The sequence below is a fragment of the Carcharodon carcharias genome, chromosome 14, assembly GCF_017639515.1.
Source record: "Carcharodon carcharias isolate sCarCar2 chromosome 14, sCarCar2.pri, whole genome shotgun sequence".
NCBI lineage: Eukaryota > Metazoa > Chordata > Chondrichthyes > Lamniformes > Lamnidae > Carcharodon > Carcharodon carcharias.
This window is the reverse complement of record NC_054480.1, coordinates 124,782,997-124,810,623: the sequence shown is the minus strand read 5'-3', so window position 1 is coordinate 124,810,623 and position 27,627 is coordinate 124,782,997. Positions and strand designations below refer to the sequence as shown.

The 27,627-nt window shown below is 44.2% G+C and overlaps 1 protein-coding gene across 2 annotated transcripts in view; it reads left to right on the top strand.

The window, feature by feature from the left end:
- Positions 1-27,627, top strand: part of ell (elongation factor RNA polymerase II) — a 145,070-nt gene that overhangs the window by 100,105 nt on the left and 17,338 nt on the right. For both annotated transcript variants that reach the window (XM_041204544.1, XM_041204543.1), the window contains exons 5-7: positions 1,954-2,204; positions 12,584-12,708; positions 22,842-22,935. In XM_041204544.1, the coding sequence (XP_041060478.1) occupies positions 1,954-2,204; positions 12,584-12,708; positions 22,842-22,935 (470 nt within the window). The remainder of the gene's footprint in view (positions 1-1,953; positions 2,205-12,583; positions 12,709-22,841; positions 22,936-27,627) is intronic.

The window sequence follows — 27,627 nt, the reverse complement described above, 5'->3', positions numbered from 1 at the left end:
CCAAGTTTCTCATTCTCAAACTGAATGCTAAATTCATCTATTTGTGCCGCTAATTAACTTTTGTTCTGAATACTATGTGCATTTAAGTAAAGAGCCATTAATTTTGCCTTTTTACCATTTTTCCCCCTTGACGCTATTTGCTGCTGTTTTTTAATGTTTGTACACTCTGTCCCTTCCTGTCACACTCTGGGCATCATTACCTAAATAGCTGCCCTGCAAGGCTGCCACATCCTTTTGCTTTGTTAGCCAACGTATCCCGTCTCCAGAACCCTCCCTCAGCCACCCCCCTATTTAGTTTAAAGCCCTCTCTAGATCTCTAAATATTCGATTTGCCATGACAGAAAGATCTTTGGTAGACTTTCAGAACATACATTCCTAAAGGTCCTCGGAGAGATTTGTGGCTAAAGTAGAAAATTTATGAGATCAAAGGTGAAACAGTGATTGGCTCAATAGGAAGCAAATGGTCAGAATCCATGTCGTGCTTCCTCCTGCCTCCCTCTTCTCATTCCTAGTTCTTCTTCTGCTTGATCAGTCACCACCTGATACTTTGTGTCATTTACATTCTTTGCCAGTGCTCATTGCCTGTGGACGATGAGTTGATTTGGGGGAGGGAGGAGCAGAAAGAAACTCACCTAACATTCACATATGCTTCTCAGCGGAGCTTACTGAATGTGAGAAAGAACAAGTAGTCTGCCTGATTTATTCTCCCCCACCCCCCGCCCAGTGCATCACTCTGGAAACTTCCAGGTTCTATGGCCTTTCACCTGAGCAATGACATTTTGATCAACATCCTATTATTTATCCAGAATCCCGTTTTAAGGAACTTCTTTATTGGTCTGTGGGAATTGATGAGAAGGGCTTGATGTTGCAAGAGGAGCAGTCTCTATTTTAAGCACAGTTGCTGTTGTGTTTCTCCTTCATCTGGTAAAATATAAAAGGCAGATGTGTACTTGGAATAATTCAGATCTAGTTTTGCACAAATCACAAGAGGGCAGATTGAAAGATATTTAGTGACTTGGCCAGTGACCATGACAACCATCATGTAACAAAGCACACTATCTTCTACATAGGCTGTTTCTCTACTTCTCTTCCTGGTGCAAGTTGACACATCTCCCACATGCTGTACTCTGACAGTACCGTGACTCAGCATTCTAAGTCTAACCATCACCCCCTTCAGTAGGTCAATCCAAATTTCCCCATCCCCCAATTTCTCCATCATTGGGACTGGGGTTAAAGTAAAGATTTTATGCTTTTAATATGGCTCCAATGTTTTTAATTTCAGTCAAATCTTGGGTCTCGTTAGTTTTTGTTTCCTCCCTTCTCCAACCAGCATTTGGGCTACTGAATACACAGGAACCCAGGAATTGTTGAACTAATGAAGTCCATTGTCCATCATCCAATAACATGATACAACAATAATGGAGTTGTTGACTAATTAAAGCGATTGGTCTCTATCAATTATTCTACAACAAACCCAGACACGAGGCGAGGAAATTCCAAGTGGTGGAGAGTTTTGGGAATTCTAGTTCCAAAGTCATCCATTCCTCCCTTGCACATTAAACTCACCACATGTCTCAAATTACTCATATTGGTTGTCTGCATTTCTGTACAGGTGAGTTCTTGCCCCAACAGTCTTCTACATTCAATCTTTTTCCTAGTGCCATTAAGACTTACAGTGGCATGACTATAGTTTAATAGCCAGTCTCAGTACAATGTGCATTGCGGTTGGTGCCAGCCCACCGTGTAACAGTTATGTTGGCATTTGTCCTGTGGAGTTATGGTGCTGCCTGTTTAATGAGTAGAGTTTAATTTGGATGCACGCAGCAGGTTTGTCAACATAAGGGGCTAACATATGTTAATATTTCTGTCGTAAAACTGCCATATTGGGGTCTGGTGGGGTTATTGCGTGCTGGCTGCCTGGCTCCTTTAATTTGGTTTCTCTTCTACTTTCAGCTAAAAGGGTGCTCCGTAAACCGGCCCCCGGTATCCCTGATGCTGTGCCCCAACGGAGGCGACCGACACCAGTGAACCTAGCAAATACAATGAAGAAATACGTCAGCAATGTTTCCCATCTGCCCTATCGAGACCGTGTCATCCACTTACTGGCTCTGAAGCCTTACAAGAAACCAGAGTTAATTCTTCGATTGCAGAAGGATGGAATCAGCCAGCAGGATAAGGACTCATTGGAAAATCTCCTGCAGCAGGTAGCGAGCTCTCTAAATGTCCAAGCAACTTCAGAAAATAAACTAACATAAGCAAGGCTAAGCAATGCAGTAGGAGAGAGGCTATCAATTTCCTCAGTGTACTCAGGTTTAAATACAGCCAGTTAACATGTTGAACGTTTCTTCTTGTCCCCTAGCCTAACAAGCCTTGTCCAATTGACAACCTCACAGAGAAGCCACAGCATAGCTAGTGTTGAGAATGTCACAGTACAGAGCAGTGAAAGGCTGTCTCTGAAACTTGGAATTGAGGCAAATTAGAGGGAGCTTTTCTCTGCATCCTAACTCCACTGTACTTTGGCACCGAGAACCATCAAATGGCAATACAGGAGCAGGCCTTCAGGCATGTCCCAGCACTTTGAAAGAGATAACCAATTAACCCCACTCTGCTGCTCTCTCCCCTGTATTTTTTTCCTTTCGAAAGTTACTATTGAATCTGCTTCCACCACCCTTGAGTTCCTGATCATAACTCGCAAAGAAAATGCTATCTCACGTTTAGTTCTTTTGTCAATTATTGTAATTCTGTAATCCAGATCTGTGTACAAGCTAGACAATTCACTCATACCCTGAGGGATTTTAGTTGGAATTAATGCTAAAAGTCAGGAAGCAATAAGAATCATTAAAATTCACAGTAAAGGAGTTTATTCTTTGACCATGATCTGTTGCTGATGATTTTGTGAATGATTCGCTCCCTGCTGCAAGTTCAGCAGACTCGAGGTGCAGCCATTGAAGTTGGTTTTAGCTTCAGGTTCATGGTTTGGTTTGTTGTATCAGATATGGATAAAATCTGATTTTTGGAGCTGAGATGCTATTATACGAACGTACAAACAAGGAGCAGGAGAAGGTATTTCGGCCCCTTTAATAAGATCATGGCTGCTCAGATAGTAACCTCAAATCTGCATCCCACCTACCTCCAGTAACCTATCACCCCCTTGCTTACCAGGAATCTATCCATCTATGCCTTAAAAATATTCAAAGACTCCGCTTCCGCTGCTTTTTCAGTAAGAAAGGGGGAGCCGATGGCGTAGTGGTATTGTCGCTGGGCTAATAATCCAGAGAACCAGGGTAATGCTCTCGGGACCTGGGTTCAAACCCTAATGGAAACAGATAGAATTTGAATTCAGTAAAAATCTGGAATTAACAGTCCAGTGATGACCATTAAACCATTGTTGATCGTTGTAAAAACCCATCTGGTTCACAAATGTCCTTTAGGGAAGGAAATCTGTTGTCCTTATCTGGCCTGGCTCCAGACCCACAGCAATGTGGTTGACTCTTAAATGTGCTCTGAAAAGGCCTAGCAAGCTACTCAGTTGTAACAAACTGCTACAAAGACACAACAGACCATCTGTTGACCTTGCAAAGTCCTCCTTACTAACATCTTGGGGCTAGTGCCAAAACTGGGAGAGCTGTCTCACAGACTAGTCAAGCAACAGCCTCACATCGTCATCCTCAAGGAATCATACCTGACAGATAATGTCCCAGACTCCACCATCACCATCCCTGGGTATGTTCTGTCCCACCGGCAGGATAGGCCAAGCAGAGGTAGCGGCACAGTGGCATACAGTCGGGAGGGAGTTGCCCTGGGAGTCCTCAACATCCACTCCGGACCCCATGAAGTCTCATACCATCAGGTCAAACATGGGCAAGGAAACCTCCTGCCGATTACCACATACCGCCCTCCTTCAGCTGATGAATCAGTGTTCCTCCATATTGAACATCACTTGGAGGAAGCACTGAGGATGGCAAGGGCGCAGAATATTCTCTGGGTGGGGGACTTCAATGTCCATCACCAAGAGTGGCTCGGTAGCACCATGACTGACTGAGCTGGCCAATTCCTAAATGACATAGGTGCTAGACTGGGTCTGCAGCAGGCGGTAAGGGAACCAACAGGAGGGACAAACTTACATGACCTCATCATCCTCACCGACCTGCCTGCCAGAGATGCTTCTGTCCATGACAGTATCGTTTGGAGTGACCACCGTACAGTCATTGTGGAGGCGAAGTCCCGCCTTCACATTGAGGATATCCTCCATCATGTGTGGCACCACCACCGTGCTAAATGGGATAGATGTTGAACAGATATGGCAACTCAAGACTGGGCATCCATGAGGCACTGTAGGCCATCAGAAGCAGCAGAATGGTACTCAAACACAATCTGTAACCCCATGGCTCAGCATATCCCCTCCCCTCTACTATTACCATCAAGCCAGGAAATCAACCTTAGTTCAATGAAGAGTGCAGGAGGGCATGCCAGGAGCAGCACCAGGTGTAGCTAAAAATGAGGTGTCAACCTGGTGAAGCTATGACACAGGACTACTTGTGTGACAAACAGCATGAGCAGCAAGTGATAGGACTAAGCAATCCCACAATCAACAGATCAGACCTAAGCTCTGCAGTTTGCTACATCCAGTCATGAATGTGGTGGACAAATTAAGAACTCAATGGAGGAGGTGGCTTCACAAATATCCCCATCCTCAATGATGAAGGAGCCCAGCACATCAGTGTAAAAGATGAGGCTGAAGCATTTGCTACAATCTTCAGTCAGAAGTACCGAGTGGATGATCCATCTCGGCCTCCTTCCGGAGGTCCCCAGCATCACAGATGCCAGTCTTCAGCCAATTCAATTCACTCCACGTGATATCAAGAAACAGCTGAAGGCACTAAATACTGCAAAGTCTATGGGCCCTGACAATATTCCGGCAATAGTCCTGAAGACTTGTGCTGCAGAACTTGCCACATCCCCAGCCAAGCTGTTCCAGTATAGCTACAACACTGGCATCTACCCGGCTATGTGGAAAATTGCCCAGGTATGTCCTGTACACAAAAAGCAGGACAAACCCAACCCAGCCAATTACCGCCCCATCAGTCTACTCTTGATCATCAGTAAAGTAATGGAAGGGGTCATCAACAGTGCTATCAAGCGGCACTTACTTAGCAATAACCTGCTCGCTGATGCCCAGTTTGGGTTCTGCATGGTGACTCAGCTCCTAAGTCACAACCTTGGTTCAAACATGGACAAAAGAGCTGAACTCCCAATGTGCGGTGAGAGACTGTCCTTGACATCAAGGCAGCATTTGACCGGGTGTGGCATCAAGGAACCCTAGCAAAACTGGAGTCAATGGAAATCAGGAAAAACTCTCCATTGGTTGGAGTCATACCTAGCACAAAGGAAGACGGTTGTCGTTGTTGGAGGTCAATCATCTCAGTTCCAGGACATCACTGCAGGAGTTCCTCAGGGTAGTGTCCTCGGCCCAATCATCTTCAGCTGCTTCATCAATGACCTTCCTTCCATCATAAGGTCAGAAGTGGGGATGCCCGCTGACGATTGCACAATGTTCAGCACCGTTTGTGACTTCTCAGATACTGCAGCAGTCCACGTCCAAATGCAGCAAGACCTGAACAATATCCAGGGTTGGGCTGACAAGTGGCAAGTAACGTTCGTGCCACACAAGTGCCAGGCAATGACCATCTCCAACAAAAGAGAATCCAACCATTGCCCCTTGATGTTCAATGGCATTACCATCACTGAAACACCCTGGGGGTTACCATTGGCCAGCGACTGAACTGGACTAGCCATATAAATACTGTCGCTACAAGAGCAAGTCAGAGGCTAGGAATCATGCAACGAGTAACTCCCGTCCTGACTCCCCAAAGCCTGTCCACCATCCAATAGGCACAAGTCAGGAATCTGATGGAATACTCCACTTGCCTGAGTGAGTGCAACTCCTGCAACACTGAAGATGTTGAACCCTGTCCAGGACAAAGCAGTCCGCCTTACTGGCGCCACATGCACAAACATGCAGTCCCTCCACCACCGACGCACAGTGGCAGCAGTGTGTACCATCTATAAGATGCACTGTAGGAATTCCCCAAGGCTCCTTAGACAGCACCTTCCAAACCCATGACCACTACCACCATGGAGGACAAGGGCAGCAGATAAATAGGAACAGCACCACCTGGAAGTTCCCCTCCAAGTCGTTCACCATCCTGACTTGAAATATATCGCTGTTCCTTCACTGTCGCTGGGTCAAAATCCTGGAACTCCCTTCCTAACAGCACTGTGGGTGCACCTACAGCGGTTCAAGAAGGCAGCTCACTACCACCTTCTCAAGGGCAACTAGGGATGGGCAATAAATGCTGGACCAGCCAGTGAAATCCGTATCCTATGAATGAATGAAAACAGAGTTCCAAAACTCACGACCTTCTGAGAGAAGAAATTTCACCTCATCTCCAATGAAATGAGTGACCCCTTATTTTTAAACAGTAACCTCTAGATTCTCCCATAAGAAGGAAGTAGGTAGATTTCTGAACTCTAAAGGCGTCAAGGGCCAAGGGGAGAGTGCAGTATAGAGTTGAGATAGAGGATCAGTCACAGAATCTCACAGTGCAGAAGAGGCCCTTCGGCCCATCGAGTCTGCACCGACACGCGAGAAACACATGTCATGATCATATTGAATGGCAAAGCAAGGCTCGAAGGGCCTATCCCTGCTCCTATTTTCTATGTTTAAAAGAGCAAACATCCTCTCCACATCTACTCTGTCAAGGCCCCTCAGGATCCTATATGTTTCAATCAAGTCTCCTCTTACACTTATGAACTCCAGTAGACACAAGCCTAGCCTGTCCAACCTTTCCTCGTAAGACAACCCACCCATTCCAGGTATTAGTTTAGTAAACCCTCTCTGAACTGCTTCCAACACATTAACATCCTCTCTTAAGTAAGGTGATCAATACTGTACATAGTACTCCAAATGTGGTCTCACTGTGATATAACTGGAGCATAACCTCCCTACTCTTGTATTCAATTCCTCTCACAATAAATGATAATATTCTATTAGCTTTCCTAATTACTTGCTGTACCTGCATATTAGCCTTTTGCGATTCAGGCACTAAGACACTCAGATCCCTCTGTACCTCAGAGCTCTGAAATCTCTCACCATTTAGATAATATGCCTATCTTTTATTCTTCCTGCCAAAATGTACAATTTCACATTTTCCAACATTATACTCCATTTGCCAGATCTTTGCCCACTCACTTAACCTATCTATATCTTTTTGTAGGCTCCTTATGTCCTCTTCACAAATTACTTTCCTGCTTATCTTTGTCATCAGCAAATTTGGCAACCATCCCATCCGTCCCTTCACCGAAGTCATTATATAAATTGTAAACAGCTGAGGTCCCAGCACTGATCCCTGTGGCACACCACTCATTACAGCTTGCCAACCTGAAAAAGACCCATTTATGCTTATTCTCTGCTTCCTCTTAGCTAGTCAATCTTCTATCCATGCCAATATGTTACCCCCTATACCATAAGCTTTTATTTTCCACAATAACCTTTGATGTGGCACTTTATCAAAGGCCTTCTGGAAATCTAAGTACAGTACATCCACCGGTTCTCCTTTATCCACAGCACATGTTACTTCCTCAAAGAACTCCAATAAGTTGGTTAAACATGATGTCCCTTTCACAAAACCATGTTGACTCTGCCTGGCTACCTTGAACTTTACCCAAGTGCCCTACTATAGCTTCTTTAATAATAGCTTCTAACATTTTCCATATGACAGATGGTAAGATAACTGGCCTGTAGTTTCCTGCTTTCTGTCTCCTTCCTTTTTGAATAATGGGATTATAGTATCATAAGATTTAGGTTAGTGATGGAAACGTGCAAGGTGCAATTCTGAATGAGAATAATTAATTGGAGGAGGGCTAATTTCAATGGGGTGAAGACTGATCTGGCACAGGTAAATTGGAGTCAAAGATGGCAGGCAAAACTATAATGGAACAGTGTGCTGCTTTTAAGGAGGTGATGGTTCGAGTACAAGATTCAGTCCCACAAGGTGAAAAGGTAGGGAAAACAATGCCAGAGTTTCCTGGATGAATGAAAGAGATCGAAAATAGGATGAAGCAGGAAAAGGGTGCATATGACATATGTCAAGTTGATATTGCAAGTGAGAAGCAGGCTGACTATAGTAAGTTAAAAGGGAAAGTGAAGAAAAATAAAAGCAAAGAATATGAGAAGATACTGGCAGCCAGCATAAAAGGAAATCCAAAGTCTTCAATTAGTATATAAATAGTAAAAATGTGTTAAAAGGAGGAGTGGGGCCAATTAGGGACCAAAAAGGGGATTACATATTGAGGCAGAGGTACTAAATGAGTACTTCTGTTTATCATTTGAAATTTGACATTCTTACATTTGTCCTGATGAATGCATCATGTTTCCCTTTTCAGCAATATTCAATCTTGGAAATAATGCGAATTGTAAGGAGGATAATGATAGACTTACCAAGGAAGATGATGCTGCACAGTCATAGTGAAAGAGGAGGTAGTTGAGCCACTGGATGGGCTAAAAGTTGATAAAGAGGAGGTATTAAAAAGGCTGGCTTTACTTAAAGTTGATAAGTCACCAGGACTGGATCAGATGCATCTGAGGATAGTGAGGGAAGTAAGGGGTGAAATTGTAGAGGCACTGGCTATAATCTCCTGATCATCCTCAGATACAGATGCCGGAGGACTGGAGAATGCAAATGTTACGCCCTTATTCAAAAAAGAGTGTAGAAATAAGCCTGGCAACTAGCAACCAGTCCGTTTAGCCTCTGTGATGGAAAAGCTTTTAGAAACGGTAATCTGGGACAAAGTTAACAGTCACTTGGGCAAGTGTGGATTAATTAAGGAAAGCCATTTCAGATTTGTTAGGGCAAATCATGTTTAACTAACTGATTGATGAGGTGATAGAGGGTTTTTGAGAGTACTCCAGTTGATGTTTGGTGGAGTGCCACATAACAGTCAGCAAAGTTAGAAGGTATACAGTGGGACTCCCCAGGAATCAGTATTAGGTCCACTGCGTTTCTTGATCTATATTAATGACCTAGACCTGGGTGTATAGGGCACAATTTGAAAATTTGCAGGTAACACAAAACTTGGAAGTACATGGACATGCATTCATACACAGGGATCCGTTCTCTGCAAACAAAAAGAATATGTTCAAGCCTTGCATCTTTTTTGAATTATCCAGAATTTTGGGAACACTATAGTTCCCCATTGCTTTCTCCGTGGCAGCTCTTTGGACAATCAGAGTCAACTTGCGATCCAATGAGCACCCTTTTCTCCTGTTGCATAAATTGTGATAGTTTGAAATTGGGCATTCTTGTGTTTGTCTGGATGAGTGCAAGATGAAAAGCTTTGGCAACATGTCTCCATTTTCAGCAACAAACTTGGAGGTATTGTGAATTGTCAGGAGGATAGTGATAGCCTTCAAGAGGCCATAGACAGGCTGGTAGAATGGGCGGATATGTGACAGATGAAATTTAATGCAGCAGTGTGTTAAATGATACATTTTGGGATGAAGAACAATAAGATGCAATATAAACTAAAGGGTTAATTCTAAAGGAGGTACAGGAACACAGGGACCAGTGGGTATATGTGCACAAACCATTGAAGGTGGCAGGGCAGGTTGAGAAAGCAGTTAATAAGGTGTATGGGATCCTGGGCTTTATAAACAGAGGGATATAGAGTTCAAAAGCAAGGAGATTATGGTGAACATGTTTAAAACACTGGTTTGGCCTCAACTGGAGTACTTTTTCCAGTTCTAGGCATCATGATTTAGAAAGGATGTAAAAGCATTAGAGGGGGGTACAGGAAAAATTAACAAGAGTGGTTCCAGGGATGAGAGGCTTCAGTCAGATGGATAGATTGGCGAACCTGTGGCTGAGAAAATGTCGAGATTTGATAGGTGTTCAAAATCATGAGGGGTCTGGACAGAGTAGATGGGGAGAAACGGTTCTCGTTGGCAGAAGTGATGAGAACCAGAGAACACCGATTAAAGATGAATGACAAAAGGACCAAAGGTGACGTGAGGAAAAGCTTTGTTATGTAGCAATTGTTAGCATCTGGAATTCACTGCTTGAGAGTGTGGTGAAAACAGATTCAGTTAGGAATAGGAGAAAAAAATTTGCGAGGCTGCGAGGAAGCTACCCCGTACAGTGGCTCATCAAACATTCCCAGGACAGGTACAGCACGGGGTTAGAATCAGAGTAAAGCTCCCACTACACTGTCCTCATCAAACACTCCCAGGGTAGGTACAGCATTGGTTAGATACAGAGTAAAGCTCCCTCTACACTGTCCCCATCAAACACTCCCAGGACAGGTACAGCATTGGTTAGATACAGAGTAAAGCTCCCACTACACTGTCCCCATCAAACACTCCCAGGGTAGGTACAGAGTCAGATAGAGTATCCCCCCCAGTCCCCTGACAAATCCTGTATTTAAGGAGTTGTTGACTTTGGATAAGATATTGGGCCTGAACTTCCTCGGAGGGTCAATCAGAGTCAGATTGCCACTCCCTTTTTTTTAAATCTTAAATTTTTTTTCGATCCTATCTTGCCCAACCTTCCAACTCAGGCAGGGTGAGATCTGGGCAATGCAGCACATCCCTGGAACCAAACGTCAAAAGGCTGTAGTTAAAGGAAAGTAAAACCCCTCGCCCTTCTTTACAGCACTAACTGCTGTAAACCAGGTAAATTTAAAGGTTCTTGACATGCTAGGAGAAGGTTAATGTATAAGGTAGGATCCAAATCCCAAGGCGGGGGTGGGGGCTGTCGGGTTGGAACTCGTGGTGGGGGGCGAGGGGAACCTTGGTCGAGTTTGGTTGGGGGGCTCGGGACAGGCCGGGGGGGTGAGGGGTGAAGTCAGCTCAGGCCTCGGATTGGGGGGAGGCTTGCTCGGGCCTCTAACTGGGGGTGGAGAAGAGGAGAGACTGGGAGGTGGGTTAGCCCTCGGGGTGGTGGGGTCACGTCACATCAGGGGTGTCCTCATGCAGGTAGTGGGGGAAGAGTTCCCATGCGGGACTCCCTTGGAGCGTGATTAGTCGGGGATTAAGGGAGACCCTGGGGGGTTGGGGGGGAAGGATAGGGTGTCCCATGGGGTTGCGGGGGGTGCGGAGGGTCCCCTGAGGGGTTTGGGAGGACCCTGTGGGAGGTCGATCTGGATCTGTGTAATAGTTACCCCAAAGTTAGAAGTGGTTTTAATTCTTCTAACTTTTTCTGAGTAACTACTGATGTAACTCATTTGAAGTTTGCAATTTAAATTGCATTTTCGGATGGTTCCCAGTGCAAGACAATTGTCCAAGGGAAATGTGCACTTCCGGACAATTGCTGTGTGAGTCTAAGAGGGTTTCCTCAGCACATCCCTGGGGCACCCCTCAAATATGACGCCCTGGAGCTCAGAAGGTATGGCTCCTTAAGTGCATGTTCAGCTGGATGCTAAAGATTCCACGGCACGCTGTTTGGAGAGATGTTTCTCTGTCCTGGGCAACAATCCTCCTTTATTCAATACTTCCATTGATCTCATTGCTATTCAAGATATGTTGTGTGTAAATTGGATTTAACGACAATGAATGCATTTCAAACTTGGAAATATTTGTGGTGTTTTTCAGCAACTTGATAAGGTGCTATGTAAATACATATATTTCTTCAAATGAAGTCGGTATTATGCAAATTGGTGTCTGTATAATATGCATAAAGGGAGGGAGGTGTGCACAGAGGAAGAGAGAGACACGCTCAGAAAGGCCAGGATTTGGTGACAGAGATTCAGAGTGAACAAGTTTGTGGATTTTTACAAGAGTCCTTGCTGATTGTTTAAAAAGCAATTGGCCCCGTAACCCTGGTGGTTTGCGATGTCTCCTCCTCCAGATGCTCCTCAATTCAATTATTAAACCAGCAGTGATTTATCAATTGAGTCAAGGGATTTGGGGAAAGGACAGGAGGGTAGAGTTGAAGGAAAGTCAGCCATGGCCTTAGTGAATGGCTGGGCTGGTTCAAGGGGCATATGGTCTACTCCTATTTCTCATGTTTAGAGTATTATGGGGTGGTCAAATTAACCACCTATATTCAGCAGGAAACATTCCTCCTTTCCCTTTGCTTCATGCCCCGCCTCCTCTCCCAACTCCTAGAACCTTAAAAAATGAAAAGAATGCTAAATTGAACAACCTTTTTCAATTGATTACCTCATCTGCCCTTCTCTCTAACTGCATCTGCCTATTTCCTGCTCAGATATCTAACCCCATCCACTCTCAATCCCAACTTCACCTTACCTATCCTTCCACCATGTTCCTCAATAACTTCCCTCAACACAAACCCATTCATTGTGTCTTGGTGCTGCCTGCTCTAATATCCTTCCCTGATAACTTATGACTCACTCTACCCTCCTTTGGGTGAAAACGTTCCCCTGTCTACTCTGCTTACTCCTACCTTACAGGCTCTTAATTTGTGTCCCTTGGATTTGATCTCCCACATCGCATTGAACAGTTTACCTCCTAATTTGGAGACTGCAGTTATGAGCAGTGATGAGTTATGTCCTGGCTGTGTTGCAGGTGGCTAACCTGAATGTAAAGGATGGCACTTTTACATTGAAAGACTTTGCATACAAGGAGATCCAGAGAGATTGGCCTGGGTACTCAGACGGTGACCAACAGTTGCTGAAGAGAGTTCTTGTTCGGTAAGTTATGTTAACAGTAGGGGGGAAAATAAAGAAAAGAAATAATAAAATGCATGAAACCCTGGTGAAAGAGTTGGGGTGACCAGAGGTTTATCAAAAATATGGATATTGGAAATGTTTTTAAAGGTAGAGAGAAAATTCTATCGTATTAACACTCGACCTGGTTAAGGATGATAAATAGCAAATAATATCTGCACTGCAGAAGTATCAAACAATGACTAACCTCAACAGATGAGACCATAAATAACCACCTTCCCTTGACACCAACTTGTATTTATTTTGTACCTATAACATAGTAAAACATTTCGAGGCATTTTTTATTTTATTCATTCTTGGAATGTGAATGGCGCAGACAAGGCCAGCTTTTATTACCCATCCCAAATAGCCCTTGGGAAGTTGGCGTTGAGCCGTCTTCTTGAACCGCTACAGTCCATGAAGTGTAGGAACACCTATAGTACTTCTTTCTGTTGATACAACAGCAGTTTAATACAACTTAGTTTTAGTGTTATTACCATTACCCACCATCAACCTCCTGGGAGTCACCATTGATCAGAATCTTCAGTGGACAGCCGCATAAATTACATGGGGCTACTGCAGCAGGTCAGAGGTTGGGTATTCATTTGCTAGTGACTCATATATTGTGACTACCCAAAGTGCCTTCACCACCTAAAAGGCACAAATCAAGAGTGTAATGGTCTGGGTGGGTGTAGCCCCAAAAACATTCAAGAACCCCAACACCATCTAGAACAAAGGCACCAGCGCCCCATCCACTGCCTTAAAGATCTACTCCGTCCAGCACCATCGCGTATACTATCTAGAGGATCCATTGCATCAACCTGCCAAAGCTGCTTCAGCAACATCTCCCGAATCCATGAACCCCACCACTTGGAAGGACAAGGGCAACAGGTGCATGAGGACAGCTCTGCATTCCCTTCTAAGTAAAGTTGGAACCCTGAGCCTTGAATCTTCCTGGACAATAAGTTGCACTTAGAACATCACAAAATAACCCAGCATTACAATTCCACTTAGGAAAAAAAATCCTCAACTTCAAATTTCTTTGGCAAGTTATTGCAGTTGATGGTTTAGGATTAAGGAATTATTCAATTTCTATAGGCTGTCTTATCCTAGCATTAGAATTGCATAAAGCACTTTACACAATGAATTGCTTCATGGAGTGCAATGACAATTATATAGGTAGCTGTCTGTTGTGTAAGCAAATGAATGATCAATTAGATTAATAGAGGCATGGGAACAGGTAAGTAAACACAACACTCAAAAGTGCAAAGCAAATACTTACCCATAGTTATCAAGTTTTTATATATGGCCCCTGGAAATATTGACATGCTTACAGAAATCTCTAACAATACTAGCACACACCAAGAGATGTCCTGGTCATATTAACATGCTGGGGATTCCCTGGCAAGAGTGCTGTAATGCCAGGGGATCTCCTGGCAAGAGAGAGTCCCAGCGACTCACTATTCTAGCCTTTGAAAGACAGGGTTTGCTACCCAAAGAAAATCAGTGATATAATCACACCACATGTTTATTGTACAATTACACACTGGAATATGGGAACAGAAGTAACGCACTTAGACCCCCGAACCAGTTCTGCTCTTCAATTAGATCATGCCTGATCTGCAACTTAACTCCATTTACCTGACTTGCTTCCATAACCCTTAATATCTTTGCCTAATAAAAAAACATCAGTGACAGTTTTAAAACTTTCAACTGACCCCAGCCTCAATAGCTTTTTGCAGGGAGAGTTCCGCAACCCTGTCTGTGTAGATATGCTTCTCAGCATCACCCCTGAATAATGGCCTGCTCAAATTTTAAAGTTGTGCACCCTTCCCCTCACCACCCCACTCCCACACCAGAAGTAGGAATTTCTAGTTTCTGTCTACACTATCTAATCATTTAATTATTTTAAGCACCTCAATTAGATCACCACTCAATCTTCTATACTTGAGGGGATACAAGCCCTAGTCTATGCATTCAGTCCACGTAGTTTAACCCTGTTAGCCCAGATATTATTCTGATGAATCCTCACTGCACTGTCTTCACGGCCAATATATCAATACCGCGATGCAGTGCCCACTGGGAATAAACACAAGCAGATCCTGGGAGAGAAATGGTCAACACAATGCCACATTAACAGTGGACAGAAACCGAATACAGCTGTATGAAATGCAGGAAAAGTGTGGGAGTAGGAAGCAATCCTCCACATTTGAACAACTCCTTTTCCCCTTGATTCTTTCCCTGGGTTACTTTTCTCCCCTGCATCAATGTTCCCTTTGTGTTATTTTGTTCACTTTCAGATATGGCAAGTGTGTCGAGAGTGCCTAATTGTCCAGCATAGTCCTGACATTGCTTGCTTGGAACTCTCAAATAACTCGTGTAAGCTATAGTCCTCACTTGTCTCCTTGTTCACACGCACCCCACTTACCCAACATCAAATTGACTTCAGTGTTAAGCAAAAGGACTTGGGCTCTACTGTATTTTGTAGCAATTGATTTCAGTCCTCCAGGTTGCAAATGTAAGCTTTTGTCTGACTTGGGAGAATTTGCACTTGTTCTTTCTGACAACAAAATACATGGCTGTCACAGGAGTTTTAAACTTTACACTGACTCCTGCAGTGGCTGCAGTTTCAATCTTTTGAGAGCTGACAACTTTCCAACTTCAAAAAAATCTGCTGCATAATATTGACAAGTAATTGCTGTAAATTTCAAACTTTGCTACACAGTCCTTACGCTGAATAAAGTGACTGTAGAGTTACACAGTTACCCTGCTGGGTAACTGTACAGAGTCACTGTTTACTCAGGGTAAGGGGTCACTCTCATTGCATAAACAATTACACAGTGAGTGATCCTTATCCAGCTGAGTAAGCAGTAACTCTACAAATACAGTAGATATCTTATTGCTCTTTTTTTAGAGAAAATATGGAATGGTGCTTGCCATTTTGTTGTAAAGTGAAGGCTCTTATTCTATGGAAACACCTTTTTAATTATTCAGCATTTCATTGGCTTTTATATTCTGTTATATTGATAACTTAAAGTCAGACAGAGTGCAACATCATTCTAGCCATGACTTTGTTGCTCTTCTGCATACATGACCCTGCAGTGCCTAAAGGGTTAAGTGGTTGCTACAGCCTGCTCCCTCAACAGGACTTCCTCGATCTGAACCACATTTTCACGTGAGCTGTGCTATGGGCTCTGCAGCAGCTAGATCTATAAATAGGCACAGGAAAGGATGGGTTCAACTGAGTAAACAGCATGTGGTTCCCTGCAATCAGCCAGGCATCAGAAAAGACAATGCCACCTAAAATTCTTCCAGCTGCTATAGTGTTTACCTGGTAGGCACTGAGGAATGTAGGACATTGCATCTGTATCAAGAGAGGTCTTTAGGGAAGCTGTAACTTATTGCATTCCTCCAGAGAGTTGTTCGATATGGACCCTGGGTTCTATGTACATTGATTCCTTTTCAAGCGGAGTTGGATGTAAATAGTTGTAGAAGGGATTGTATGGTGCAAGAAAAATGTTGACATATCCAAATCAGTCACACCTTCATGTTGTAATTTAAGGGAATATTGTCTTTGAATGTCATTTTTAAAGACTGTCTGAGGGGGTGACCTGATTGGTGGCCTGGAGGGGCTGGCCTGATTGGCAACCTGATTTGCGGTTCAGGGAGCTAACCTGATTTGAGGTCTTCAGATGTTGAAAGGGTTCGGCAGAAGATATTTCTACTTGCAAGGGAGACCAGAAATAACCGCCATAAATATAAAATATCCTGGAGAAACTTCCTTACCTACAGAATGATAAGGATGGGGACTCACTGTCACATAGTTGAGCTGAACAGCATGTACTTGAGGGCAAGCTAGATAAACATATGAGAGAGAAGGGAAATAGAATGATACGTTGTTAGATCTAAATGAGGAAGGACGTGGAGCATAAACAACATGGATCTGTTGGCCAAATAATCTGTTTCTGTAAATTCCATGTAATATACTTTGCAATCATTAGCTTGATTTAAGATTAGGATGTGGTGGAGATATATTTTTGATTGACAAGGAAGTCGAGGGTTGTTGGGGGGGCAGACAGGAAAGTGGAGCTGAGGCCACAGTCAAATCAGCCATGATCTTATTGCTCTGGGGGCTGAGTGGCCTGCTACTCCTCCTAATTCTTGTGTTCTTGTATTTAAAGCTCTTAGGAAACTTTCCCCAAAAGGCTGTTGTTATGATCCCAGCTGATAGTACTGGATGAGTCAGATTCCAGAATGAAACCTGGCTTGATAGATCATATGTATTTTTTTACTGCTTCCTGCAGCGCTCACTCTCTGATTCAGAGTCAATTGCTCTGCTCCTTTCTCTCAACTTTGTTTAACAGGATCGATTTCTGACCTCCATTCTTGTCCTTTACCGAGGACTGTCTTCTGGGACCTGTCACTGTCCCACCCCCTTGTTTGGGACCAGCTTCCTGGAGGTAAGTTACTGAGCAAATTCACAGGAGTCTGCTGATGAACTTGTAACACAGAATAAACATTTATTAAAAAAGAAAAATGAACTATACTACACCAGACAGAAAGGTTGGAAAGATCTCAAAGCAAACAGAAGAAAATGATTCAAATATTCACGATTCCATCACCCCAGCTATATCTTTACAGACACGTACAAATTCAGAAAGTTAAAACAAATTTACCTTACCTATCTTATACTCTAATATTCAGGCTAAGTATGTGGTGCATGTGAACCAACAGGTGAACTGTGGACATACACACCACACTCCAAAGTAAATACAGATGCGACCAAAGCAGATTCTATAGATTTCTCAGCAGCCCACCCAGAAGCTTGTCACACCATAAGCAAACCCATCTCACTGAAACTGTCTTTTACACAAGAGTTTCCAGTCTCCACATTGAAGAATTTGCCTTGGAATTCTCTCCCAAAAGTCACTCCCACTCAGACAGCTTTAACAAGAATTCACCTCCAGGGTTTTAATCTTGCTTTCTGAGATTCCTTTCCCCTGGATCTCCGCGGGCGCTCAAATTTCACCTTTCAAGCACACTTTCAGATCTTCGGTTGTGCCAAGCAGAACACCACTGCTCCAAGGGATACCTTTGCCATTGGAATCTCCAACCTTCAGCTGCCTTCTTGGATCTTCAGGGCTTTTTTCGAGCTCACTTTGCTTCAGGTTTGATCCCTGCAGCACTCATCTGATTCGGAGTCAATTGCTCTGTTCCTTTTGCTCAGCTTTGCATAACAGATCTCTTCCTGATCTCCATCCTTGTCCTTTACCTAAGACTGTCTTCTGGGATCTGTTTCTGTCACACTCCCTTGTTTGGGACCTCTCGTTGTGACCTTCTCCGTGTCCTGCTGTGCCTTCTCTGCAATAACACTCCTCTTCAGGTCACTTAACCTGCAGATGCGTGCTGTTTCACTTTTTGTTTTGCACAGGTGCGCAGGACCAGTTCCCAGCCTAAAGACATAAAAGAAATGAACTGTTCATGTGCACATGGTCAGTTCTCAGCCTGATGATGTAAAAGGAAACCACCTGCTGATTACCACGTACCACCCTCCCTCAGCTGATGAATCAGTGCTCCTCCATGTTGAGCACAACTTGGAGGAAGCACTGAGGGTGGCAAGGCCGCAGAATGTACCCTGGGTGGGGGACTTCAATATCCATCACCAAGAGTGGCTCGATAGCACCACTACTGACTGAGCTGGCTGAGTCCTAAATGACATAGCTGCTAGATTGGATCTGCGGCATGTGGTGGGGGAACCAACAAGAGGGAAAAACATACTTGACCTCATCCTCACTAACCTGCCTGCCGCAGATGCATCTGCCCACGACAGTATCGGAAGGAGTGATCACCGCACAGTTGCTGTGGAGACGATGTCCTGCCTTAACGTTGAGGGTATCCTCCATCGTGTTGTGTGACACCACCACCATGCTAAATGGGACAGATATCGAATAGATCTAGCAACTCAAGACTGTGCATCCATGAGGTGCTGTGGCCATCAGCAGCAGCATAATTGTACTCAAACACAATCTGTAACCTCATGGTCCAGCATATCCCTCACTCTACCATTACCATCAAGCCAGGGGATCAACCCTGGTTCAATGAAGAGTGCAGGAGGGCATGCCAGGAACAGCACCAGGCACAGCTAAAAATGAGGTGTCAACCTGGTGAAGCTGTAACACAGGACGACTTGCGTGCCAAACAGCATAAACAGCAAGTAATAGACAAGACTAAGCGATCCGACAACCGGCAGATCAGATCTAAGCTCTGCAGTCCTGCCACATCCAGGCGTGAATGGTGGTGGACAATTAAACAACTCACTGGAGGAGGAGGCTCCACAAATATCCCTATCCTCAATGATGGGGGAGCCCAGCACATCAGAGCAAAAGATAAGACTGAAGCATTTGCTACAATCTTCAGCCGGAAGTGTCGAATGGATGATCCATCTTGGCCTCCTCTAGAGGTCTTCAGCATCACATGCCAGTCCTCAGCCGATTCGATTCACTCCAAGTGATATCAAGAATCGGCTGAAGGCACTGGATACTGCAAAGGCTACAGGCCCTGACAACATTCCGGTAATAGTACTGAAGACTTGTGCTCCAGTACGTGCCGTGCTCCTAACCAAGCTGTTCCAGTACAGCTACAACACTGGCGTCTACCCAGCTACGTGGAAAATTGCCCAGGTTTGTCCTGCACATAAAAAGCAGGACAAATCCAACCTGGTCAATTACCACCCCATCAGTCTACTCTCAATCATCAGTAAAGTAATGGAAGGGGTCATCAACAGTGCTATCAAGCAGCACTTGCGTAGCAATAACCTGCTCACCGGCGCCCAGTTTGGGTTCTGCCAGGGCCACTCAGCTCCTGACCTCATTACAGCCTTGGTTTAAACATGGACAAAAGAGCTGAACTCCCATGGTGAGAGTGATTGCCCTTGATATCAAGGCAGCATTTGACCGAGTGTAGCAAAACTGGAGTCAATGGGAATTGGGCAAAAACTCTCCGCTGGTTGGAGTCATACCTAGCACAAAGGAAGATGGTTGTGTTTTTTGTGTTCAGTCATCTCAGCTCCAGGACATCACTGCAGGAGTTCCTCAGGGAAGTGTCCTCGGCCCAATCATCTTCAGCTGCTTCATCAATGACCTTCCTTCCATCATAAGGTCAGAAGTGGGGATGTTCGCGGCTAATTGCACAATGTTCAGCACTATTCACGACTCCTCAGATTCTGAAGCAGTCCATGACCAAATGCAGCAAGACCTGGACAATATCCAGGCTTGGGCTGACAAGTGGCAAGTAACATTCACGCCACACAAGTGCCAGGCAATGACCATCTCCAACAAGACAGAATCCAACCATTACCCCTTGATGTTCAATGGCATTACCATCACTGGATCCCCCAATATGAACATCCTAGGGGGTTACCATTGACCAGAAACTGAACTGGACTAGCCGTATAAATACTGTGGCTACAAGAGCAGGTCAGAGTCTAGGAATTGTGCGACTAGTAACTCACCTCCTGACTCCCCAAAGCCTGCCCACCATCTACAAGGCACAAGTCAGGAGTGTGATGGAGTACTCCCCAATTGCCTCGATGAGTGCAACTCCCACAACACTCAAGAAGCTTGACACCATCCAGGACAAAGCAGCTCACTTGATTGGCACCACATCCACACCCTCCATCACCGACACACAGTGGCAGCAGTGTGTACCATCTACAAGAATCACTGCAGGAATTCCCCAAGGCTCCTTAAACAGCACCTTCCAAACCCACAACCAGTACCATCTAGAAGGACAAGGGCAGCAGATAGATGGGAACACCATCACCTGGAAGTTCCACTCCAAGTCACTCACCATCCTGACTTGGAAACATATCGCCGTTCCTTCACTATCGCTGGGTCAAAATCCTGGAAATCCCTCTCTAACAGCACTGTGGGTGTACCTACACCACATGGATTGTAGCGATTCCAGAAAGCAGCTCACCACCACCTTCTTGAGGGCAATTAGGGATGGGCAATAAATGCTGGGCCAGCCAGCAATGCCCACGTTCCAAGAATGAATTTTAAAAAAGACACCAACTGAGCATGTGCGCCCATTTCCAAGCCAGCGCCTGTGTGAAATCAATGAACTGTGCGTGTGTGCCATCTCCCAGCTGGTGCACGTGCAGGAGACAGGAAAATGGCAAAAGACTCAAACTGCGCATGTGTGGCCAGCTCCCAGCCGGAAGCCCGAGGCTGGCCGGGAACTGCAGTTCCCAAACTCCAAGGTAAGTATTCGAGTTTTGCAATACACTGAGTGCTGGGATCAATTGAAATTTTCAGGGCTGAGATTTATGGGTTTTTGTTGGTTAAGAGGATCTAAGGATTTAGAGCAACACATAAACAATCTTGAGGTACAGAGCGATACTTATTTTCCAGTGCAGTCGTGAGTCATGCTGCACTGGCAGAGGTATCACCCTCAAATGTGAATTCAACTGAGACCCTCGGTATATAAAATCCTGCGGCACAGCTCAAAGGAGGATAGCAGAGTTCTGCTGGTGTCCTGACCCAAATAATCCTTCAACCATCAGCCCCAAAATTCATTACGTTTGTTTATCTCTACAATTCATACAATACAAATGATCATGATCAAAACATTTACGACAACGGAAATTCAACTACGTTAGTACATGTGGATTGTTGTGTGTTTGGGAGGAGGCGGTCATAAGCATTTGCTTCAAGGGTGACTCCCCTGAATCTTTTGTCTCAGTGCTGCTTGTGGGATGTTGCAGAAGAGCTACTGTTTACTGAAATACCAGTCACTGTACTTGAAAATAATTCACTGTATAGAATGATTTGATACTTTACAGCATAAAAGGCGCATCTCAATTCAAGGGTTATTTCTTCTCAAGGTGGCTGATAGTCACTCGTATTCAACCAGAAGCTTCTTATGATCTATGACCCTGTATCAAATATCAAGATATAGGGTTTTTTAAAAGCTGGGCTGAGGTGTGAGCCAGAGACCATGGGTGTTGTGATGTTAGAATTAAGGCAGGGGCAGCTCTCCTGTACAGACTGGTTCTGAATAGTCATCGACAGTGTCAAGAAGGTTCACTTTTTATTCTAGTATTCCATGTTTGTTTACCTGAGATTTTACCTCATCAATGTCCCACATCTTGTTTAGTGTCTTCGTTTGATTGCATTGGTCAGAAAATCTCACACAACCAGCATACACCCATTCAATTCACTCTCAACTTGCACCCACCACTACTGCCAGTGACAGACCTGTAACCATCACCACCTCACCCCATGTTGATTAGTTCAAAATTCTCCCTTCGGACAGCCTGTGAATTCAGAAACAACATTTGTTTAATGTGATAAAAGGTCCCATGGTGCCCCACAGGACCATTAACCAATAGAATTTGACAATTACATAACGAGATGTCAGAACAGGTAACCCAAGAGGTAGACTTGATCAAGGAGATAGGGTTTAAGGACCCTTTTAAAGGAGGGCAGGGAGGTTTAGGGAGGAAATTCCCCCTTGCTAGGATCTAGACAGCTGATGTCATGGCTGCCAATGATGGCAAGATAGAAACCGAGAATGCGCAAAATGCCAGAATTGGAGATTGCCTAGACCTTGGAGGTTGTAGGACTGGAGGAGGTTGCAGAGATGGGAAAAGGAGCAAGTCATGGGGGGATTTGGAAACAAGGATGAAGAACACAAAACAAACAACTTGTAGTTGGAAATTTCATGTGAAAATTACTGCAGCTCCAGAGATGACACTGCAATGTTTAGAATAATGAGCTGGGTTTTTTTCAATTTATTGCCATTGTGCTTTGGCAGAAATAGAACTGTAATGTGGAATGCACTGAGCATTGTGAGGGATGTGGCTAAGGTCTCATGTCGGCATAGTGTTGGGGACACAGGTTTGACCCTTCTAGTAGGGAGTTCTAACTTTTCTGGTTGTGATTCGGCAACTCTCTGGTGTGGTCACATATGAAATGTACACCAAGGTAATCTAGTGATGTTATGGAACTGTGCCACCTTCCTCTCTGCAAGCCTCATGCTGACCATGCAGCAAAGCCTCTCACTCCTGCCTCAAACCCAGTCTTCTCTTACTCTTGGATGTTATTCTGTTTCCATAGGAAATCCTGTCAACCACACAATGCTAGTGGGGGTTCTGGGGAGACACCATCATCGAGTCCAAAGGACAGTGCAAATTCAGCCTCTCCACCACAGGTATGACACCTACAGCAAGGTGCTGATTAGTATGCTTTTTTCTGTCTCTATCCATAGTATTTTGACCATGTTGCCTTTCAGACACAAGCTCTGTGACACACCACGCTGGCATGACTTTGAGAACAGCTCCACCTGGTGGGTGTTGAAGTGATTACAGCCAGAAATTTATGAATAGTTGGGAAGTTAGAATTATTTAAAAGCAAAATACTGCGGATGCTGGAAATCTGAAACAAAAACGAAAATTGCTGGAAAAACTCAGCAGGTCTGACAGCATCAGTGGAGAGAAAGACAGAGTTAACGTTTCGAGTCCATATGACTTCTTCAGAACTAGAGAGAAGAAAAATGTGATGAAATATACTGGTTAAGTGGGGGTGGGACAGGTGAAGCTGGATAAAAGGCCAGTGATAGGTGGAGGCAAAGGAGAGATTGTGAAAGATGTCATAAACTAAAGGTCAAAGGGGTGTTGATGGTGGTGATACTGGCTAAAGGAGGTGCTAATGGTGACATTAGGTGATAAAGCAGGATGAGAACACCTTCTGTCCACAAGCATGACCCAGACCTTCCTGTCGCTTGCCATTTCCACACACCACCCTGCTCTCATGCCCACATGTCCGTCCTTGGCCTGCTGCATTTCCCCACATCATAACAGCATCTGCCGCCACCTTGTCCATTCACTTAACCTGTCTCTATCCCTTTGCAACCTCTTTACATCCTCCTCACAGCTTACTTTCCCACCTCGCTTTGTATCACCAGGAAACTTTGATACGTTATACTCAGTCTCTTTGTTTAAGTCATTGCCAAAGATCTTAAACAGCTGAGGTTAAAGCACTAATCCATTTGACATCCCATTAGTTAAAACTTACATGCCCACACATGTCCTGTCCACAAAAAGTAGGATAAAAAATATCTGGCCAATTACTGCCCCATCAGTCCACTCAGTTATCAGCAATGTGATTAAAGGGCTCGTTGATGGTGTTATTATTCACCAAGAATCTGCTCACAAATTTTCAGTTTGGATTCTGCCAGGACCACCTGGCTCCAGACCAAACATGGGCAAAAAAACAAATTTCAAAAGTGAATGTCAGTGTTGATTGCCTTTGATATCAGATCTCCATTTGACATTGAGGAGCCCTAACAAAATTGAAGTCAGTGGGAATTGAGGTGAATACATTCTACCAGCTGGAGCATACCTAGCTCAAAGGAAGATGTTGGTGGTTTTCAGAAGCCAATCATCTCAGCCCCAGGACATAACTGCAGGTGTCCCTCAGGAAATCACAGAATCTCACAGTGCAGAAGAGGCCCTTCAGCCCATCGGGTTTGCACCAACACATGAGAAACACCTAATCTCATTTAGCAGCACTTGGCCCATAGCCTTGAATGTTATGATGTGCCAAGTGCTCATTCAGGTACTTTTTAAAGGATGTGAGGCAACCCGCCTCCACCATCCTCCCAGTGCATTATGTTACTAAACAGGTAATGCAGAGGCTTGAACACCGCAATCATAAGCGAACATCCCTACTTCTGATCTTATTATGGAGAGGTCATTGACGAGCAGCTTAACATGGCTGCGCATAGAACACCACCCTGAGGAGCTCCTGCAGAGCTGTCTTGGAGCTGAGATGATTGGCCTCCAACCACCACAACTATCTTCCTTTGTGATAGGAATGTCTCCCAACCGTCGGAGAGTTTCCCCCTTTATTCCCATTGACTTTAATTTTACTAGGGGTTCTTGATGCTACACTTGGTCAAATGCTGTCTTGATGTTGAGGGCAGTCACTGTCATTATACTTCACCTGTAGAAGTCAGCCCGTTCGTCCAGGTTTGGACCAAGACTTTAATGAAGTCTGGAGCTGAATGGTCCTAGGGGAACTAATCTTGTGTAACATCTTGTGTGGCACCTTATCAAATGCCTTTTGAAAATCCAAATATATTGCATCCTCTATACAATGAGTGGTTAGAATTTGGAATTCAATCCTTAACAGGGTGCTGGATACAGATTCAGTAGTAGCCTTCAAAAAAGTATTTGACTAAAGATCTAATGGAGAAGAAAACATGGGGATATCATGAAAGGTCAGGGAAGTGGGGCTTACTGGATTGCTCTTTGAAAAAGCTGGTGCATACTTGACAGGCTGATTGGCTTCCTGTGCTGTACTATTATAATTCTGGCCACTAGCTCCCCACAATCTATGCGGTTATTTAAGCTCTTAAAACTCTAATGGTTAGATTTGTCAAACATGATTTCCCATTCAGAAGACCATGTATTTTATAATTTGCCTTTTTCTGTTCCATTGTCAACCTGACTGGAATGAGTTACGCACTGAAGGCTTTTCAAATGCTGTGAACAGTGTGTTCAAAAATACCTCAACTCACCCTGGGGTTTAGATTCTTTCTGCCACTAATGCTGCAAAGTAGGACAAGATTGGTTGCAGTATTAGGCCGATGGAAAAATTTTAAAGCGCAGGTTCTTACTAGTGTATTTAAAACATAACCCTGCAATTTCTGGTGAGGCCGAGTTAGTGCGAGATGAGAATCACCACACGCTGCTGGACAATTACATCACTTTACCATTAGCCTCATGAAAAAGCAACCTTGCCCTCAACCTCTCTGCATCAAGAATTTATTACACTGTGAATGTCAATTTAAACTTGTGACAGACAATTAAGATTGGTGTTTCATGGCATAAGGGGTAATTTATGTTTCCAATGACCTACCACTTTGAAACCAGTTCACAATTAAATGTTTGTTCTGTGCATGTCACATGAAGCACACAACTAGAGTGCAAGAAAAACTGGTTATAATTGATTTCTTTAATTGGTTTGTTTTGGATTCTGGCTGGGAATAAAGTCGATGCTAAGTTCTTTTCAGCTTGTCAGGATTTAGTATCATACTTAGTCAGTCCACTAATGTGTAGGCAACCAGCAACCTGCATGCTGATTCCACAGATAAGAGTTTTGAATTGCTGTAAAATATCTCGCTTTCACATATAAGCATCATTGTTCATTTCCTGAATTTTTTTTAAAAATGTGGACACTGCTTGGGTGGTGCCTTATTCATGTGTCATTGGGGGAAAAAAACTTTGAATTGCATGTAGAAAATGCATATTTCTATGAGAAATTTTGTTTGAATAATATCAAAGCTGCCACTTCAGAGCTTTTCTAAACATTCATGGGAAATAGGAACAGGAGTAGGCCATTCGGCCTTCGAGCTTGCTCCGCCATTCATCTTGATCATGGCTGATCATCCAACTCAATAGCCTGCTCCCGCTTTCTCCCCATATCCTTTGATCCCTTTCGCCCCAAGAGCTATATCCAACTCCTTGAAAACATACAATGTTTTGGCCTCAGCTACTTTCTATGATAGTGAATTCCATAGGCTCACCACTCTCTGGGTGAAGAAATTTCTCCTCATCTCAGTCCTAAATGGCCTACTCCGTATCCTCAGACTGTGGCCCCTGGTTCTAGACTCCCCCACCATCGGGAACAACCTTCCTGCATCTACTCTTTCTAGCCCTGTTAGAATTTTATAGGTTTCTATGAGATCCCCCCTCATTCTTCTGAACTCCAGCGAATATAATCCTAACCGACACAATCTCTCCTCATATGTCAGTCCCGCCATCCCAGGAATCAGTCTGGTAAGCCTTCGCTGCACTCCTTCTATAGCAAGAACATCCTTCCTCAGATAAGGAGACCAAAACTGCACACAGTATTCTAGTTGTGGTCTCACCAAGGCCCTGTGAAATTGCAGCAAGACATCCCTGCTCCTGTACTTGAATCCTCTCGCTATGAAGGCCAACATACCATTTGCCTTCTTTACCATCTGCTGCATCTGTATGCTTACCTTCAGCGACTGATGTACGAGGACACCCAGGTCTCGTTGCACATTCCCCTCTCTCAATTTATAGTCATTCAGATAACCTGCCTTCCTGTTCTTGCTACCAAAGTGGATAACCTCACATTTATCCACATTATACTGCCTCTGCCATGCATTTTCCCACTCACGCAGCTTGTCCAAATCACACTGAAGCATCTCTGCATCCTCCTCACAGCTCATCCTCCCACCAGCTTTGTATCATCTGCAAATTTGGAGATATTACATTTAGTTCTGTCATCTAAATCATTAATATATATTGTGAATAGCTGGGGTCCCAGCACCAATCCCTGTGGTACCCCACTAGTCACTGCCTGCCATTCGGAAAAAGACCATTTATTCCTACTCTGTTTCCTGTCTGCCAACCAGTTTTCTACCCCTCTCAATACACCACCCCCAATCTCAAGCTCTTTAATTTTACACGCTAATCTCTTATGTGGGACTTTGTCGAAAGCCTTCTGAAAGTCCAAATAAACCACATCCACTGGCTCCCCCTCATCAACTCTACATCCTCGAAAAATTCCACTAGGTTTGTCAAGCATGATTTCCCCTTCGTAAATCCATGCTGACTCTGCCCGATTCTGCCACTGTTTTCCCAAGTGCTCAGCAATTAAATCTTTGGACTCTAGAATTTTCCCCTCTACTGACGTCAGGCTGACTGGTCTATAATTCTCTGTTTTCTCCCCACCTCCCTTTTTAATTAGTGGGGTTACATTAGCTACCCTCCAATCTGTAGGAACTGTTCCAGAGTCTATAGAATCTCGGAAGATGACCACCAATGCATCCATTATTTCTAGGGCCTCTTCCTGGGATATTGATTATCAG